The sequence below is a fragment of the Thunnus maccoyii genome, chromosome 3 (assembly GCF_910596095.1).
Source record: "Thunnus maccoyii chromosome 3, fThuMac1.1, whole genome shotgun sequence".
NCBI lineage: Eukaryota > Metazoa > Chordata > Actinopteri > Scombriformes > Scombridae > Thunnus > Thunnus maccoyii.
This window is the reverse complement of record NC_056535.1, coordinates 3723461-3742111: the sequence shown is the minus strand read 5'-3', so window position 1 is coordinate 3742111 and position 18651 is coordinate 3723461. Positions and strand designations below refer to the sequence as shown.

Genomic DNA, 18651 nt, shown 5'->3' with positions numbered 1-18651 from the left:
GCGGGGGAGCGGGTGGGCACATGACGACATGACGCACAGGCACGTTCAAAGGCACACGAAGGAACTGAGAGGGTTCACTGATACTTACTTCCGCGTTTGCTTTATTTCAAAAGCGATAAAGCCCAAACCTTCCCTTAACAGACCACCACTCTGTCAACTGATAGACAGTAGCTCTACAATATTACGTTTCTGCACTAAGAGAAATTCTGTGATTCATTTCAGTTGATTTGTCAAAGAGGTCATTGTGTTATATTTGTCTGTCTGCGATCTAAACAACAGCACCTTGATGGAGTTTAATTCATTTTCTTTTCATTTTTTTATCAAGCACATTGTATAGTACTATACATCTTAGCAAAAGGGACAATCATGCAGAAGAGATAAGCACAACACCCTAAACCAACACAATACAGAGCAAAAGCAGCATAATAAACATAGCTGGATTAACAGATTTACAACAAAAGTTGGGAATTAAAACACTGTTTTTATAGACATACATGTTTTGGAAAACTTAAACCTGCATTAATTGATTTTTTTACCACTTGGGGACAGTGCAACAAGCTGTAAACATATTATCCCCTAAAGTTGTTACAGTCAGCAAACAATGACGTTACATATACAGCAACATTCATTTCAAGTCATGTTTCTGGGCACCCAATGAATTTAAGTCCAATAATCGCTCTGCTTTTAGCTCTGTTTTGGTCTCCATCATCTCCTGTGGGACATCTGCACTACCAGTCAAAAGATTGGACATACTTTCTCATTCCAGGGAATGGGACAGTTTGTCCAAACTTTCGACTGGTACTGTAGCTGCTAAATGCTTCACTATGTTCACCAGATAGTCTCTAATTTTGTCTGTGTGATGCTTGGTGCTGAGCAGTTAGTGCACAGTGGGTTTATCCAAGTTTTTTGCTGAAAACAGCTGCTGTAGAAAACAAGTATCATTAGAGCAATGAGACTGAAGCAAAATAGTAAAAAAAAAAAACAAACAAAAAAAAACTCGCAGACCTTAACACCTCTTAAGTTCAGGAGTTTACATTCACTAATGTCATAGCAAGTGTCTTGCCCTTGGCATATGATATGCAGTTCATAAGTTGTAACTCTTTCACACATTACATTTGATAGGCTGATGTATGCTAGCACAACTAAGACCCAAAGGCTGGATGTGAACTATCTTGAGAGGTTTGAATCTTTAGGTTTTGTTTCCTGATTTGTGGTGGGGTCAAAGTGGATACACAGTTTTATCTCCAGACTAGTGCAAACCAACCAATCAGCAAGCTGGTCGTTTCCCAACTGTTGTAGCAAAGAGTTTAAAGTGAATTGGATGTCACCTAACAACAGACCTAAAAACGACTGTCTATTCAAAAGCTCACCATACTTACTGTACGCTAGGAAGAATAGTAAGTTCTACCCAACCATTGCAGCAAATAGCATTGCAGTATGGTTCAATAGATTTTCAGTATAAGCCTTCTCAGCAGACTATGAGGATATACTGTTTTTATGAGTAAATAAAGTAATGTGTCTTTTGTCACTGGAGACTGTAATTATAAGCAGTGCAACAGCATTTGCCATCGACATGTTAATAAAAGTCCAGAATTTTCTCCTAATGATGTCAGCCCAGGATATTTACATTTTGGTTTTATAACTACAATTTAATAAAAATTTAAAGTTAAGAGAAGTAAATAGCTAAATTCCATGCTGATAAATATGTTACTTTGATGTTAAAATAAGAAAAAAAAAAAGTATACTTCACTGAATGAGTCATGATGTAAATTCTAAATGTCTCATGTAGAGAATCAGAGTATCCTTCAACCTGAAAAGACAAATGGAGTCATATCCCTTCAGTACTGCTAGGGGGCAGCATGAATAAACTGTGCGTGTGCAGCAGTCATTCAGTTGTCAAGTTGTCCTTTACTTCTACCAAACTTTGTTATCTGAATTTGTCAGCCAGTAAGATGGTTTAGTTGAGACACAGGCCGTGGATCAACCATCCTTCAACCAATGAATCAGATTCAAGTGTCCAACCTGCTGAAGTGTACATACTGCACAACACTGCTACTATAGCAACCTTTTTTTACTCTCAGACCCATAACATATTTTTTCCATCCCTACACTTTCAAAATGCACAATCACATGTCTGTGACTTTGAAATGAGGTACTAATACTAATGGGAAGGCCCCTGCCTTCCCATTATAGTACTTCATTCTTAAATGAAGCAGAGCCATGTGAGTGCAAGCCCACAGCAAAGGGCAAGATGAATTTATAGAGTGATTGAATCTTGCTTTTTATAATTCTCCTGGCACATTGTACAAATATTATAATGATGTGACTGTCGATAATAATATAAAGCCCCAATACTAATTCTGTGTTTTATAAAATTAGAATTTATTAGATAAATCACCTAGGGAAAAAATTCTATATTACACAATGTTGCCTAAGGTTACCAATAAACAAACCTTAATTAGAGGATACAGATTGAAATGTTTAATGATGGAAATATTATCAGAGAAACTGAAACCTTTTGAATGATGAAAATAAAAACAAAAACAAAAAAAAACCCCACCCATGACAGGGTGTTCTTTTTTAAATGCCCACAATAACCAAAAAGATGAGAGTCTAATCTCTTGCTACATATCACATATGTTCTGTACAGTAACTGAGGGTGCAACAGTGGGGTAAGAAGTTAACTTTAACTAAATTTTTGTGTATAGGGTTAAGCAAGACACTGAAGCACTACCAACTACAGTGTTCCTGTTGAGTAATGACACTAACCTCTGATCATTTCCATTCAATGAGCAATGACCTATCATGTAGTAAAAGTGGTACTCCAGCGATATAGTATTGCACTTCCATAAAGTTGGGGAAGTCACAAGACACAGATTTGAAAAAGAATGGTAAAAATCGAAACAACAGAGGCCGAGATATCCTGACCTTTTGTCCCCAGTATGAATCACGCACCAAAAACATAAGATCCTACATTTCCCATAATGCAATCCACAATAGCTTTCCCTTCCTGGTAAATACACATTTTTTTTGCATGTACTTCCAACTTCACGGCCCCAGTTGGGACCACAGACCTTTCTGTCATACATCTGTAGGCTCGTCTTCTAATGTCTCCTAACCCTGATGACATCATCAGGGTTAAGAGACATTATAAAAATGTTTCCACAGTCAATGACTCGTAAACTGACCGATATGTATAAACTTAACTTTATTTTTCATTATTTTGAATAGAGAGAAGGTTAAATAAAGACTGTTTCTACAGAGATCACTACAGTTTATATGTAGATGCTTCAAACAGACATAAACAAAACAACATAAAGGGTTTTAAGTTTTTTTTATTTTAATAGAAATGAAAATCCAACATGTGTTGTATTCAGTCTTTTGTCGAGGAAAGTGTGGGAATGCATAACACATTTTTTAGAATATTTACATAGATATTCACAAAAAGTAGTCTGTGTCAAACTGCTACCCTGGAGAATATACCTCTTACACAATAAAGTGATAAAATACATAAAACATTCACATAACAAACAATATTCAGAAAATATAAAATTGTTGTAAATTATATAATACATATTTATTTTATAGTTTATACTTAAATTGCATTTTAAAAATTGGCTTGAGTACAGTATCCTGAATGTGCAATTTATTTTGGAACTCCGCTGAGTTGAAGTCTTTTATTTAAGTACAAATACAACTCCATATTTTAATTGTTCTGCTTGTCTCAGCAGCTATTTCTAACATTATTAACATTTTAACCAGCAAGGTGATTCATTATAACAACATTCAGTAATACAATGACCTTTTTGGCAAGTGAAGCTTGAAAGTTGTTGAATATGAAATGAATGAGCAAGGAAACAGATGAACTGATGAATAAACCAATGTCTTTTGCTGTACAAACAAATCAGTATGCTTGATATTTGTGCTCTCAAATATCAAGCGATATCCGAAAGTGCTGTGCTCTATGGGCCAGTTCCTTTGCAAACTCTTGAGCTTCATGCAGAGCTTGCTTATCTGGGAAGTGCAGTGCGGCCTTCTTGGTGGCCACAGCCAGCTGCTTCAGGAGAGCACACAGGTGGTTGCTCTTACACAGAAGGCTCTGGCTGGACTTTACACGTTGGGCCTCCCTGCACAGGGTGTCCACCAGTCTCTGGCCCACCATGATCACCAGCTTACTTTGTGAGATGAATTTTTCCGGTGGCTGGCCATCCTGAAGGCTGCCAACAAATCCTCCAATGGCCTTATGGAGAGCGCCAAAGTAAAGCCGGCAGTGCTCTGACAGGGAAGGTGGTCGATGTTCTTCTGGGCCACCAGAAGACTCAGAGGAATGCTGCTTGTTATCAGCCTGAGCAGTGGATAAAAAGAATAAAGAAAGTGAAGAAGGCCACATATCATGCCTTCTGGACAACAGTTTCTCCTGTCTATTCTGACTACAAGGAAAGTCTGGATAGCTAAACTGTAGAAGAGACTATAAAAATCTCGTATTCAAAGAGGCAAAAATTGATTTTAGGATTTGTTCCTTTAAGTAGGAACAAGTCCTCTGTTTTAACAGGAGATACTCACCTGTGCCTTGTTAGAGACTGGTGTCACATTTTCTCTTGGTTCCTTCTGCACTTCCTTTTCCTGCTTTTCAAAATCATTCTTTGTCTGAGGAAAAGTCAAAGGCAAAAACATTACATCACCAGTACAGTTTGATTTTCCTTAGTTAATAGCTAATCATTCGTTTACCACAATACATACTATATATGATTTATGATGATGAAGATCATTAAAAGCTTTCACCTGTAGCTCAACATAGTCGTTGTCATCCTCCACTATGTCCCCTCCTTGTTGACTCCTGTCTGGAATTTTCTTTGCTTCTGGCTGACCTGTGGTGTTAAGGGGCTCTGGATCCTTCTGAGGAGCTCTGAACAGAAGCTTGCCATTGGCATTAATGATGGACACCAGGCGCTTGACGTCCTCTGGCACAGTGCGGGCAACCATAACAAAGCGCTCCAGTTGGTCAGGCGTCTGCACTTGCCCAGGGTCCTGACAAAGCGTGTTAAGGGGCCAGCCGGCCATGTTCAGAGCACTCACAGTTTGTTGTAGGATCACACCTGAGTCCTCCACAATGGACAGCTGTTTATAGAGTCTGGTCTGAAGGTTGGCATCAGTCAAACGTCGGGCATTGCCCTTAATGTCCAGGGCAAAGTTTAGAAAGCATGTCACAGAACATGCAATCCCCTCTGCTGCTTCTTTGATCTCCTCCAGGTGTTTCTCCAGATGTTCTTTGCTCCTCCAGCGACTGCTTACGAATTCCATGAGCTGGGGTACGGTCCTGCAAATGGACTCCTGTAGGTCTAGAAGTCTGCGGCAAGCCTCATCCTGGCTAAGTGTCACTTCTCGCAGAGGCTCCGGAGAAGACGAGCTCAGAGCCAGAGAGTCACAGGAGCTGGTGGAGGAGCTGGAGGCTGTGCTGATTCTTTGACTGTCTACTGCAGAGAGACGCTGGGTCCTGCCTCGTTCATCATCCTCCTGCACCAGTGACTCCCCACTCCCTGGAAGGTCACGGAAAGATGTACAGGACAGGAAGTTCCTCATCCGATGAAGACGCACCCTTGTGAGTTCATGAGCACTGATTGAGTCACCCCTGCACTCTAGAGGTATATGATCACCAGGGGGATCACTGAGAACTTGGGTGAGGGGTTCCTCCTTGGGTGGGACAGCGTATACTGACTCCTCTGTAAGCTTTTGAGTTGGGGGCTTGTCATAAATTGGGACCCTTGGCAGCACTTTGGGCGGACTTGAGATGTCAAGAGAACTTGGTTTTGGTATATCATAAAGTGAGGGAGTTGGACTGCTTCTTTGAATTGGCCGTGCACGTGACGGAAGAGTGTCATAGAGCTGCCTGCAGATGGCGTTGGAGGGCATGGTGTCGTAGGTGCCTTGGGGTTTACTTTTTTGTTTCTCAGAACTCATTGGAACATCATAGATCCATTCAGGCTTGCAGGGGTTGGGAAGGGTGCTGTAACCACTGACTATTTTCTGTTGGGCCTCTGTGGCCGAAGGAATAGGGATGTCATAGTTTGGGTCCTGAAGCAGAGGTGGCGGAACTGCATATGTCTGTGCAAAAGACAAAAGTTGTCAATATAATTTATACTTAGTGGAAAGTAAGTGTCTCAGTTTGCTTCAAATGATGTGCTTGTTAGATTGTTTTACACTGTCTGAAACACCCTCCTCCACACCTGTCTGAAGTCAGAATTTGGGGGGTTTTGTCTTTCCCAAGAATTGGTGTCTACAGAGGTGTTAAAGCAATTCAATATTTGAGTTTCTCTTCGAGTTCTTTTTTCATTCTTTAACAAAACAACTACCATCATTTTTCATGTCTACAACCTAGTGCAACACCATGAATGCTTTTGAGAAGAGACTGTCCCAAAGTGAGCACCATTATCTCCACGATTATTTGCATGATTCATTGTGTTAAGGCTACAAAGACTGCAAGTTCTTGGAGATGGATCAGGGAGGCGATGTAATGCAGCCAGGAGGAGACTATGACGGCAGGCTTCACCCCACTTTTGAGTGTGGCCATTTGGAACAGGTATAAACATTTTTTATCATTATATGTGGTTGGGCAACACATCATATGAACTAGTTCATTTCAGGCATACACTAAACACTAAACTAAAGTGAAGGATTGGATTAAAGAAATGTTGAAAGAAAGACTGCATTTTAAAGTGAGCACATCACAGTCTCCTTGCTTCATTTATCCCCCCAAAATCTGATACTTACATAAGAGTCTCCTGGACTGCTACACCTTAAACTCCCCGGAGAGTCAAATCTCTTCTCCAGCTCTGAAATTGGAATCAGTGAGTGTTTTCGGGCTGTATATTTTGGAGTTGTTGATGCCTGCAATGGGAATATTACAATAACAGTGAAGATATCTTTGACACAGACCAAAACCCTCTCAAGTGGAAGTATATCTACAAATAATATCTACTTTTGGTGTATATTTTGTAGTGAATATTTGCAGAAGCTCACATTGAAAAGAGAGGCTCGTCTCGCTTGGCTCGGGACATCGTAAACATCTCCTTTAGGACTGGATGCCGGGCTGAGCAGTGAAGGCTGCAAACAACAGACAGGCTATAATATTGGTTTCGACTGGCAACACTTGCACTGCTTTGATCAAAGCTGCATCTACCCCAATGACCTCTGCATCAACACATTTATGGGGACGGTGTTTGCTCAGAAGCTGTTGAGCGCTCCGGAGAACCCCATTATGCATGCACTTTGCCAATTAACACAACTCTATAATAGAAACCATGCTGCTCATTGAATATTAGGTGGCTACTGCAGAGTGGAACAGGACTCCCCTGGAGCAGGAGAGGAAATGGTGAACATGTGGGTATATTTCTCCCCACCTTCTGCCGCACAAGCACCCGTACAGACACTTCTGTCTTTCTGGGGTCCCTGGCGGCATGAGCTGCTGTTTGCAGTTAAAACTGTCTGAAGTCTGTGTCTGTTTGTCTTTTACAGGCCCATAAAGACCCCAGTGCTGCATGCCTGTCCCCATGGAGAGGCCCCTGGTCCCCATCTGTAAGCTCTTTTGCCAGCAGGGGTTTCCCAGCGTTGCATTTCTGCAACAGCCTACCTCTCTAATCATGAGAGTTAACACTTCCCAAGGAAGAGGTCCAACTTTGACCTTGGAGCACCAGCCAGACTGACATCTACATTCAGGTTTTTGTTCTTACATGAACACAGAATCATACATGTAGAAAAAATAATTTGTACCTTGTTTCCTTCAGGTCCTTCTGTGCTATGCTTAAGTGCTAAGGGGATTGGACTTTTTGAAGCTGATGAGGGAGTAGACGGGACCTTGTAGATCATGTCCATACGTTCATAAGCAGGGTTGCTGGAGGGTCGGGGTACACTGGGGATCTGGTAGATATTCTGCACACTGTCATCGGTTTTAGCATCAGTTAATTTGTGTTTTTCCATGACATGGCTTAAGGAGCCTGCAGTGGTTACAGTTTGTGGTAAGAGCTGCAGTCTGTTTGCAGGGGCCAGGCCTTGCCGCCCATACAAAGAGCACATCCACCATCCACTGGTGCCAGCCACATTTTGATCCATCACCGTGACGATATCTCCCCTCCTGAAGGCCAGCTCATCTGCACACTCTGCAGTGTTGTCATACAGAGCCTTTGCAAGTTTGTTCTGAAATAAGAACAGAGACAATGAAAATAAAGATTAGCAGGTAAAAAAGTTACCTGGTAAGTTTCTATGTTGTCATTTGCGTGTACAGATTCAGATAAAGATGAATGTTTTGAATTGATTTTTTAAAATATGAGATACCATCTATTCCACATGCCCTGAGCATCATACTTTTCTGAATATGGCAATGTCTCTTTTTTGCTGCTGTAGGCCTGATGACATTTCCTCTTGCAAAATGTTACTTCAAGTTGCAAGATGCAGTTGTCATCAGATTCATAATGCCATATGTCATAGTGTCATAAGTCTTTTTATAAATCGGAATGAGCACAGCTGACTGTGGCAAAGTCATTTTTGTTATATTATATCATTATTGTTAGATAGATTGTGAAACAAAAAATAAGTAGAGCTATTTCATGTTTTGAATGACATCTTCTCTGCTCTGTATTTTCACTTCCTATTTGTGTGCCCTACAGAGAGATAAATGGAAAACAAGTTTCTTCAAAACTTCCCTTTTGCAGACTCGAGAGCACCCTATCTCACCACTCCAAAAATACTTTGAAATGTGCAAATGAAACCTCATTTCACTCAACATATTTTAAATCCCATTTGAACTCTGCCATTTAAGAATGATTGTTGCTTTTTATGCACGAGTACATGTGCCATGTGTTGAGATGTTCTTCACTGTCAGTGATCATGTAACCCAGCTGCCCTGCACTTCTCTGTTTGTACCAAATCTTAGTAATATTGAGCAACATACAATGACCACTGACATGTGAAAGATTTGGTGTGGTGGCTCTTGTTGTGCAGGCTGTCATTTCGCGAAACAAGCTGTGAATAATGAAACATGCCACTAAACCAAAACCACTTGGCAGAGGTGAGTACACAAGAAGCAGCAGCCTGTGGTTTGACTCACTGTGCAGCTACAGAGAAAAAAAAGGAGTTCACACACATATGTCACCATATCGCTTCAGCTCCTCTGAGAAACATGTTCACACCAATTAAATATAACTATGCTATTAGTGTGTTATGATGCCAGTTATGTTGACTTTGTCAGTATTGGCACAATCTTACAGTCAGCTTACAAATCAGTGTGATAAAAACAGGGTTTACCCTTTAATGCAAACAAACTTTGACTAGAGAATTTTTATTTATGAATTTCCTCCTTACAAATGTACAAAAATGTTTTCATTGAAGAATTTAGGCTCTTACAGCTCACTGGCCTGCCTCTGGTTAAGTCATTGTAAACTCATGCTGTGCAGCCAAACATTGTTCAAGCCCACAGAACATTGTTAGGCTGGATTTTGGAGGAAATGTGTATACAATGATGCATAAGACATGTAGAATATTTCCATTGGATGGAATGATACAGACATCAGAAACACAGTCTCAAGTTTGTATGTTTAACTGAACATCATCATCGGAGTGGAATACTATGACTTTTTCAACCTTAAGGGAAAACAGGATGTTAATGGATTAAACATTTCAACATTAAACATTTTCTGTTGTGTGAAAATTTCAAACAAACAAACAAAAAAATCTATTTTACAATGTTTATGTTATCTACATAAAATGCCTTCTTGACAAAATCACTTTTATCAACAAAAGCTCATAATGATAGTTCATTAGATTTTAATTTAACTTGTCTGTTGGCAATTTATCTGTCCTGTTGTTTTTATCCTGATTCTGTTTTATCAGTAAATTTGTTTGATAGTTTGAATCTAGTTTTAAAAGCTTAACCAGGGACAGGAGCTGTAAACAGCATTAGCTTCAGCTAGATGCCCCATTCCATCTGCTGCAGTGCTTATCTGTATGTAACAGTGTTTATCTGTATGGTCCCTGTTAAATAAACTAATAAAATGAAAAAAAAAGTGTCCTCTGGTTGGTCTGTCCATCACTTTGGTCCACACTGAAATATCTGGAGATCTGCAAGATTGCATGGCACAAAACTAGCTACATTCATTCCTCCTAGATGATAAATCTTCATGACTTCATGACTGCACAGACAGCTTTGTTTTCCACAGGTTTAATTGTAATAACTTTGGTGATCCTGCGATTTCAATTTATCAAATACTTTGGTTGTTGACCAAATACCTACAGAACTAATGACATTCCCATCAGCCTCAGCTCTACATTGTGTTAAGTGCTAATTAGCAATTAACACTGTTACACAATACCTTGCCTTGATATAATGATCTACCTCTTGTGGTATCTATAATGCTGATACATATCAGTAGTGGAAAAAGTATCTTTCACTTTTAGCCTCTAAAATTAGCAATACCAATGATGTAGAAAAACTATTAGAAGTAAAAGTCCTGCATTTTATAGCATTATCAGCAAAATGTATGTAAAATCTTAATCTACAAAGTAACTAGTAATGTAGTGTAGTGTAGTAGTGGTAAAGACATTTCCCTCTTAATCGTAGTGGATTATAAATATATAGAAGTATAAAATGGAAGTCATCAAGTATAGTACAAGTACCTCTAATTGCACTTAAGTAAAGTTCCTGAGTAAACATACTTGGTTACATTCATAAATAAAAGTGCAACAAACTATAAGGAGTATGGTATAGACTGAGTATGGTATAGACCCTCAACAAAACAAATACACCACCCCCCCATACACCCTCCCACCCACACACACACACCACCCTCAGCTGATAAGAGTGTGTATGTTGGGGGTAGGGGGGGGGCTCTGTTGGCTCTGCCTCTCTCTGACGGTGAATCTTCTGCAACAAAGAGCCCTTTCACCATCAGAGCCCAACACGCTCAGCACCTGTTGGGATGCAGGCCTGTCAGCCCTGTGGAGCACACTGACCACAGCAGACCATGCCCCCCCCCCCCCCCCCCCCCCCCCCCCCCCCCCCCCCCTCCCAAACACACACACACACACACACACACACACACACACACCAAGCCTCAGCAAACTCCCTGCCTAATCCTCTGGGTCATGCAACAGACATGCAAGTAAAATACGTAGGGTCAGATGACAGTCAGCGACCATACCACCAAGAATTACATTGTTGTACTTTCTCCCTGGAAACATCAGCGTATACTATCCCCATCAATACACACTCTGCTCTGTGTCACACTCACGATGTATCTCAATCATGGGTCATGATAACACCTGGATGATTATATGTATATATACTATATGTATATAAAGTATTGCAGAGTTTCAGTCCTGTTTCTTCTGTGACCATAATGCCATTAAAGCCACAACCTTTTAAGTGACCTGATTATCGGAGGCACTGAACTTATTTCAGATTTCATACACTCATTATTTTCAAACCACAGTTAAACCCACTAAACCATCAGAATCAAGGTCACTTGTCCTGAGCAGAAGCCCCCGCCTCACCTCGTGCTGTGTTTGCTCGTGTCCCTGTTTCTGTGTCTGATAAGTACAGTAACAAAGTCAGATTCAGCTGTGACTCTTGGATTCCTGCACACGCCTGCTTGTGCAGATCAGCCCCACTGACAGCTGGCTTCAGCACTTTAACTGCACAGCTGTCTCTGCCTCTCTCTCTTGCCTCTCCCGTCTCCCCGCTCCATCCTGTTCACAAATTAACATCGGCCCCTTCAGACGCAACGCAAGAAAAGCTTTTAAAACTCTTGGGATAGAAGCTTCTGTTTAGGCAGTAAAACACGTCAGAGCAAACTAAGATATTTCAAAAACATCTGAGCTATTTCAAATCAAGACAAAGCAGCATGTGGAGCGGATCAGATCTTTCATTGTTTGTGTTAAAAGCAGAAAGAAGACAATTCTATTTTTAATAGAATATGTACACATATATATACATATATATATAATTTTTTGTTTACATTACTGATTAAATTATTTAATTATTGTTTTAAAGAACTGATTGTTTACTCTATAAATTATCAGAAAATTGTGAAAAAGGTGCTTTTATAGCTTCCCAGAGCCCAAGGTGACATCTCCAAATTAGTCCAAACCCACAAAATATTCCATTCACAATGATATAAAAGAAAAAATTGCAAATCCTCAAGTTTGAGAAGCTGGAACCAATGAATGTTTGGCATTTTAGCCATGCTTGCAGTGTAGCTGGTACCATACTGATACTGGTCCACCAGTCCAGACTGAATTATACCACTACTGGATGGATTAAGATGAAATATTGTACTGACATTCATGGCCCCCAGAGAATGAATCCAACTACCTTTGGTGATCCCCTGACTTTTCCTTTAGTATCACCATGAGGTTGATATTTTTGGTTTTTGACATGTTTTTGAGACAACTATTGGACGGTTTACCATAAAACTAGGTACTGACATTCAAAGTCCCCAGAGGATGAATTCTAATGACTTCGGTGATCTCCTGACTTCATGTGGTGCCATCATCAGGTCAAACATTAAATTAAACACTTTGGTTTATGACCAAATACTTGCAAAAGTAATCACATTCCCATGATCACCAGCTGTACTTTATGTTTATTACTAATTAGCAAATTAGGGCATTTTAAACTAAGATGTTTTAGCATTTAACTCTGAACCAGTCCAGGAAGTGATTCCCAGTGTGGGAATGACACCCTCTTGGTTCATTCTGACCTTTTGCCCCTTGACAGCCTGGGCACGACCCCCAGGTCAGGTCAGCACCTCATCCATTATACGTTCAGACACAAGCCAGGCCCTGTACAACACCCATGGTGGTGCTGAACAAATCTGTCACACAGGACTGAGAGTTCACTAAAATTTAGAAGAATGTTAATTTTCCCAGACAGAGTGGCGGGAGCAGGGTGATCGAGATGAGGCAGAGCGCATAGCTAAGATAATGTCGTTTCTTAAATTTGGACAGGAAGTCAGCCTGTAAATATGACATATTAGACTTTCCCACAGCATCTTTGTAACAAAAATGGGAGCGGGGGGAGACGAGGAGGAGAGACAGGGACAGACAGACAGACAGACAGAGAGAGCTGGATTGAGAGAGAGATTTGATATCCTGGTAAATCATCTTTTGACACGTTGGGAATTCGTTGCTGGTCGATCAATTTTATCATCTTAAATGATCCTCAGATGTGCTCCATGGAAAATCACCTTTGTCAATCCTCTTTCCAACCCAAACAAATCCAAGAGGAGGCTGTGGAGACTAATTCAGGCTCTGTGGCAGTGACATTGACTCGCTACAGCTGCCCTGGTATTTCCTGTATGGGAACTGGTGAGAACTATGTCAAAATCTCATACACAAACGCAAACAACTGACGAAAACTTCCTAGGATTGCACAATCAACATTCCACATAGATAGATAACTTATAACGTAACACAAAAGAAACAGTAAATACACTTCATATGTGTCAAAACTAAACAAAAATAGCCTGTGAATGATGAGCACACTGATAAAATATTCAAAAGATTATTTGTGCTCTCTAGAGGTGCAGTTCTCAAGATCTGCTTTGCATTTTTGACAAGTCCGTTTGCCTTGAGAGGAAGTGAATATATGGCACGAAGGAGATGAGGTCCAGGACTTTTTATAGTACAAGGGACAGCATGAGTTTTTCAAGGAAACTGCTATGATCTGTTTTTAATCAGTTAGTCAGTGAGCCTTAAAGCAAAAAATATCCAACTTTTGCAAAAAGAAATAACAAAATCATCCTGTTACAAATAAAAAGTTGGATTCATAAGAAATAGAACGCAGCCTTGCTCAATACACTCAGACCACTAGTTTATGGTGGCTAATGTTAGCTAATATTTAGAAGAGTCATTTTACTGAACGTTTCACTATAGTAGGGCTATTGTTACACTACATTTAACACGGGAAACATAATATAAACACTTCCATTGTTTTATCAGTAAAACAAGTCAAACTAAATGTGAAGACTACACACATCACCTGAAGAGCTCAAGATCAAGTGGACCTTTAAGGTTGGATTGTTTTTTTAAATATGAAAAAATTGTGTGAGTACAATAAGTCATTTATTGTACTTAAGAGCGAGATGGGGCTAAATGGTGTTTTCATTTCAACTTCAGCTATATTATACTCCTAAATGTGTCACATAGTACAATTTAGGCTTCAGGGTTCACTTGTATTGACTAATAATGCAATTTAGAACAAAAATGTAACTTGGCAGCAGGTTTTAAACAGACAGTGTGTGCTGGTTCAGCCAGCTATTAACTGAACCGGCAGAAATACTTGAAGATGCACTTTAGTGAGTTGTTCACAGAGGTGTGACAGTAACAGTGGATGACGGAGAAGACAATGTGAGGAACAGCAGATAACAAGTGGGCTGCGGGTTCACTGCTCAGTGGCAGGAACTTATCTTTCTGCTCACACTCTTGATTTATTTATACTCACACTTCCTCAGTCTCATCTTCTGCCTACAGTGCACATATTCATTATGTGGTCACTGTGTTACTTTACTTGTAGCTTTTAACAGTTACAGTGTTAAACAGCATATTGCATGCTTGAGATTGTTTATGAATTCATTTTGACTTGTAGTCAGTGTAGCCACTGGTTTGTTTCAGTGCAGATCAGTGTCCTGCACATACGCATGGAGAGTGTGAAGTGCTACATTAAACATATGAAGATTTCTGAGACGATACGTTAAACAAATAGGAGAGGGAACCAGATGGATTATTTAATGGTATCCTGTGGAATTTCTGACTGCTAGCAATGTTTTGATCAATGGATCCCTGTTTTGTTGGTATGTTGTGTGCTCTACTAGCATGATCACAGGGCCACACATGTACACGCACAAGCATTCTGGTGCAACAACACACTTTCCTGCAGTTTCACGTCATTACGCTGATTGCAGTAATCCACAAAGAAACTTAGTAAAGTGAGAGCAGTCAGTGAAGACACATGACGATGAAGACTGCACAAGATCCTGAGAAGAAGACTAGTAAAAGTTAGTAAGTGGACCCTGACCTTGAGTTAAGGTTTTTTTTTTTATTACAAACTTCTCTCTTCAAGGTTAAGAATCAGTTTTCATGCTTAAGTGAAGAAGACTGCTAGCGAGCTCACATGGATGTAATGGTGTTTGCTTTATAGCACAAAACATCACATTTAAAGCAGCAACATTGTCTTTTTTTGACCATTTGGGGGCTGCGCTGTAATTACAACACTGACATATTATTTCCTAGAATGTGTTAGCTAACAGCCGCTTATTTACACATCCAGCAGACACATCTGGAGTCATGTTTTTGGCCACCTGATGAAAGGAAGTCCAATATATATGTAAGGCTGTAAAACCAAAACAATGAGCTGAAAGACAGTAAAAAGCTCAGTAGAGCTGAAGGGAACTGCAGAGTCAAGTGATCATTCTCACCACAAGTGACACACATTATACATAATTATTTGATCCACTCTTAATTTAAAATATGAAGTAGAACAGCTTTAAAAAGCAGACTGTTAGTGAACCTCCCACTAAAACCAAACCTCATGCACTCAATGTCTGAATGGTTTTTCAGAGAAGTGGTTGTGGAAAGCCCCCACTGCTGTTGCACGCTATTATTATGTAATATTTATTCATTAATTTATTTTTACTTTACAAACTGCTTGCTCCATGTGGCAGCTCTGTTGACTGAATTGATTTTGTTTTCATACTCTGTAAAAGAGTTTATTCAGGAGCCTATTGCCCACTTGGAATATATCCTGAAAATATTTGGCTGACAGGATGAGTGATGAAGGCCTCTCACATCTGAGGTAGATTAATAATCCTCAGCAGTTAAACATATGAACAGCGACAGGATAACATAAAGGACAAATGATGAATTAAACAAAAAAAAAAACATTTCAGTTCCCTCAAGTGGGATGTGAGGAGGATGCTGCCACTTTTCCATGCCAGCCTCCTGCTGTGTGCGCTCTCATGACTGTCTACTGATGATAAAAGCAGACACAACAGCAACGCAGCACACGAGGCATCCCGAAATAGCACACGACGAACTAAAAAAGAAATAAATTCCAGTGCGAAACAAACTTATAGAAGGGAAATGAGATTGCTTAAACTGCCAGTTAGTCATCGACTAAACCAGTCATTTTTTTTGAAGACGTGATGAATAAGATGAGACCGGTCTCATAACTGCTTTGCATTGGAAAATGTCAGGATGATGCATATCCTTTCCCTCAGCTGTGTGCTGCAGATAGGACCTGTGAAGATTATGCTTTTCTATTACATTAATCATGTTGAGGCTTTTAAAACATTTTCCATAAAACACCCCCCCCCCCCTCCTCTCCTCCTCCCGACTCTTCTGGACACTTCCCTCAAACCAAATGTTGGCTTCTAATCTCACAGAAAATTCACTAAAGTCTGACTTGACTTAACAAAAGTTTAGAGCAACTGTGTCCAGACGTTCTTATTGTGCACACTTTCATCTTTTCTCCATCTGCTCTTGTCTACCTTGCATTTCCATTTAGTCACTCTGGGGGTCCAACATGTATACCCAAAGTCTGACTTTTAAAGAGAAAATGGTGCAAACACATCCACTGATCATTTCTTAGTCATGTTGCACACAGATTAAGAAACAAAATGCATCAGTGGTTATTAACACAACATCCAGTCCCGTTAGCGAGCTGAAGTTAAAGAGACATCGAGTTGGACAAAGAACGTGAGGCGAGTACGGGAACCGAACCAGCCACAAAATGTTCTGTCAGCAGCTCCCTCAAAGAAAAAAAAAACCACACAGATCAGCTGTGTTTAAATGTTAAGAGCCGATTAAGATGTGTGAGTGACATGTTTGGTGCGTGTAAAAAAAAAAACAACAACACAGAAGCAAAGATATTAAAGACCCACAACCTCATGTGCAACATTTAGGACATGAAACATCTGCTTTATCTCCAACTGATCTGTTTCTGAGAAAGCTGACTTGATAATCTGACTGCTCAAGTTTGTGTGTTAATGAGGCTCATAAAGTTTCCCTCTCTGCTCAGTGTGAGGATCAGCCCTCTCAGGTTACAGCCTACAGTAGAGCAGGTCAGAGGGGCTGTGTGTAGAAATAGGTGGTAGCTGACACCGCAAGTTAAAGTGAAATCCCAGCAGGTGGTCTACAGAGAAATTCCTCTGCATGAGCAACAGGAGACAACAGAAGATACAAAAGACATCACTGCATATGTACAAAACTGAGTTATAGACTATTTTAAAACAAAAATTAACTGAGTTATAACAAAAGTAAATGTGGAATATTGAAGTCAGAGCAGCTGGATTACTCACCATGTTTGGGTTTTTTTTTTAAGTTGTCTTCAGTGTCCACGTAGAGTTCGTCCACAGAGGGTCGGTTTTCAGTGAACCATCTCAACTGTGAGTGTGTGTGAAAAGGGGATTTAGTCCTCCTGTGTGTCTCACAGGCATATTGTCTGAGCTGTCACTGAGAGGCAGAGAGTTTTACACTCTGGGCGGGGTAATCCAGCTCCATGTCATTGACAGAGCTGCCATCCTGCAGCCCCATTGGCCAGAAGAGACCCCCCCCCCTCCCTCTCTCTCTGCAGCTGCCCCACCCCACCATTCTATTTTTTTTTCCCCACCTCACAGAATTTTGTACCATCGTTCCCCCCTTCATCTTCCTGATAAAGCAGAAGTACATCATAGTTTACTTTTCTGACTAAGTGAGGGATTTTTTTTGTGTGTGTTTTATTTTGCTTCCTCCTTCTTATAAATTTGACTAATTCCTCCGTACGTGTGACAGATTTATAAGGCAGGTTTGGGGTGGTGGGGTGGTAAGTTTGTTTGAAGCAGAAATTCTTGTGGCTCTGCTCGTTGTTGTCTGGACGACACACACACAGCAGCGTCTGGGAGAGTCGGGGTGGGGGTTGGGGAATGCAGAGGGGTGATGGGGCGCAGTGACCTTCCAGTCTGAGGGTGCGGGCCGGAGTCGAGAAGAAAAATCAGGAGCTTTTCTGTTCTCTTTTTCTTTCATGTTCTTACATTTTTTTGAGAAGGTCACTGAATACAAGAAAAGATTAGAATGTTTAACAGAAAACTAATCCCACATTTCAAGTTTGGAGGTCTTTTGTGGATCTGGTTTGTGAATTTGGCCTTAAAGAAGAGCCACAAACAGAAAAACAAATCACAATAAGTTGACATGCGTGACCACAGGAGTGCATGTGTGTGCGTGTGTGAGTGTGTGTTGTGGTATATCATACCATTTGTGTGCTGATAGCGTGCTGCAAAGAGTGAGCGGGCTGCTGATTCTTTGCAGCAACACTATCTTAAAATATCTACAGGATATAAGCAGAGCTGTGGGTTATGAGCTGTGAGGGGGATTTTCATCTTCAAATTCATAAAAATGATTGTTCCTTTTCTTTGTTTAATAAAAATCTGAATTACAACAAATGACACACAAAATATAAAAGTGGAAAACACAACAAACCGACTGCGGTCAATTACAACATATGGGAAATGTGTGTGTTATAACTCAAGTTTCCAAGAATTTTAAGGATCAGACTTTTAGTTTAAACAGACAAAAAATTCAGCATATCATTCACAGAGTGTTCTTAGAAAGAGAGGACATCTAGAGAAA

At 40.3% G+C, this 18651-nt stretch overlaps 1 protein-coding gene and 1 long non-coding RNA gene across 3 annotated transcripts; one reads left to right on the top strand and one right to left on the bottom strand.

Annotated features, from left to right (window-relative positions):
* Window positions 1-107: 107 nt before the first annotated feature.
* Window positions 108-17479, bottom strand: cass4 (Cas scaffold protein family member 4). Its single transcript, XM_042407027.1, has 7 exons — window positions 17346-17479; window positions 7768-8190; window positions 7018-7101; window positions 6769-6885; window positions 4783-6102; window positions 4564-4647; window positions 108-4345 (listed from the first exon to the last, which is right to left on the bottom strand). The coding sequence occupies exons 1-7, from the start codon at window positions 17346-17348 to the stop codon at window positions 3929-3931; spliced, it is 2448 nt and encodes an 815-aa protein (XP_042262961.1). The 5' UTR covers window positions 17349-17479; the 3' UTR covers window positions 108-3928.
* LOC121894434 lies at window positions 6051-8126 on the top strand. Of its 2 annotated transcripts, XR_006095537.1 has the most exons (4): window positions 6051-6577; window positions 7320-7377; window positions 7513-7713; window positions 8037-8126. It is a non-coding gene; the product is annotated as an uncharacterized LOC121894434 (long non-coding RNA). The 2 variants fall into 2 exon arrangements; XR_006095536.1 differs by lacking the exon at window positions 6051-6577 and having other exon boundaries at window positions 7026-7377.
* Window positions 17480-18651: the final 1172 nt, after the last annotated feature.

Excerpts from the sequence above, each read along its gene's own strand:
- cass4 (XM_042407027.1), bottom strand. Across the intron at positions 6,103-6,768 it reads GCAGTCCAGGAGACTCTTAT|ACATATGCAGTTCCGCCACC; the intron begins GTAAGTATCAGA and ends TCTTTTGCACAG. Across the intron at positions 4,648-4,782 it reads ACGACTATGTTGAGCTACAG|ACAAAGAATGATTTTGAAAA; the intron begins GTGAAAGCTTTT and ends ACTTTTCCTCAG.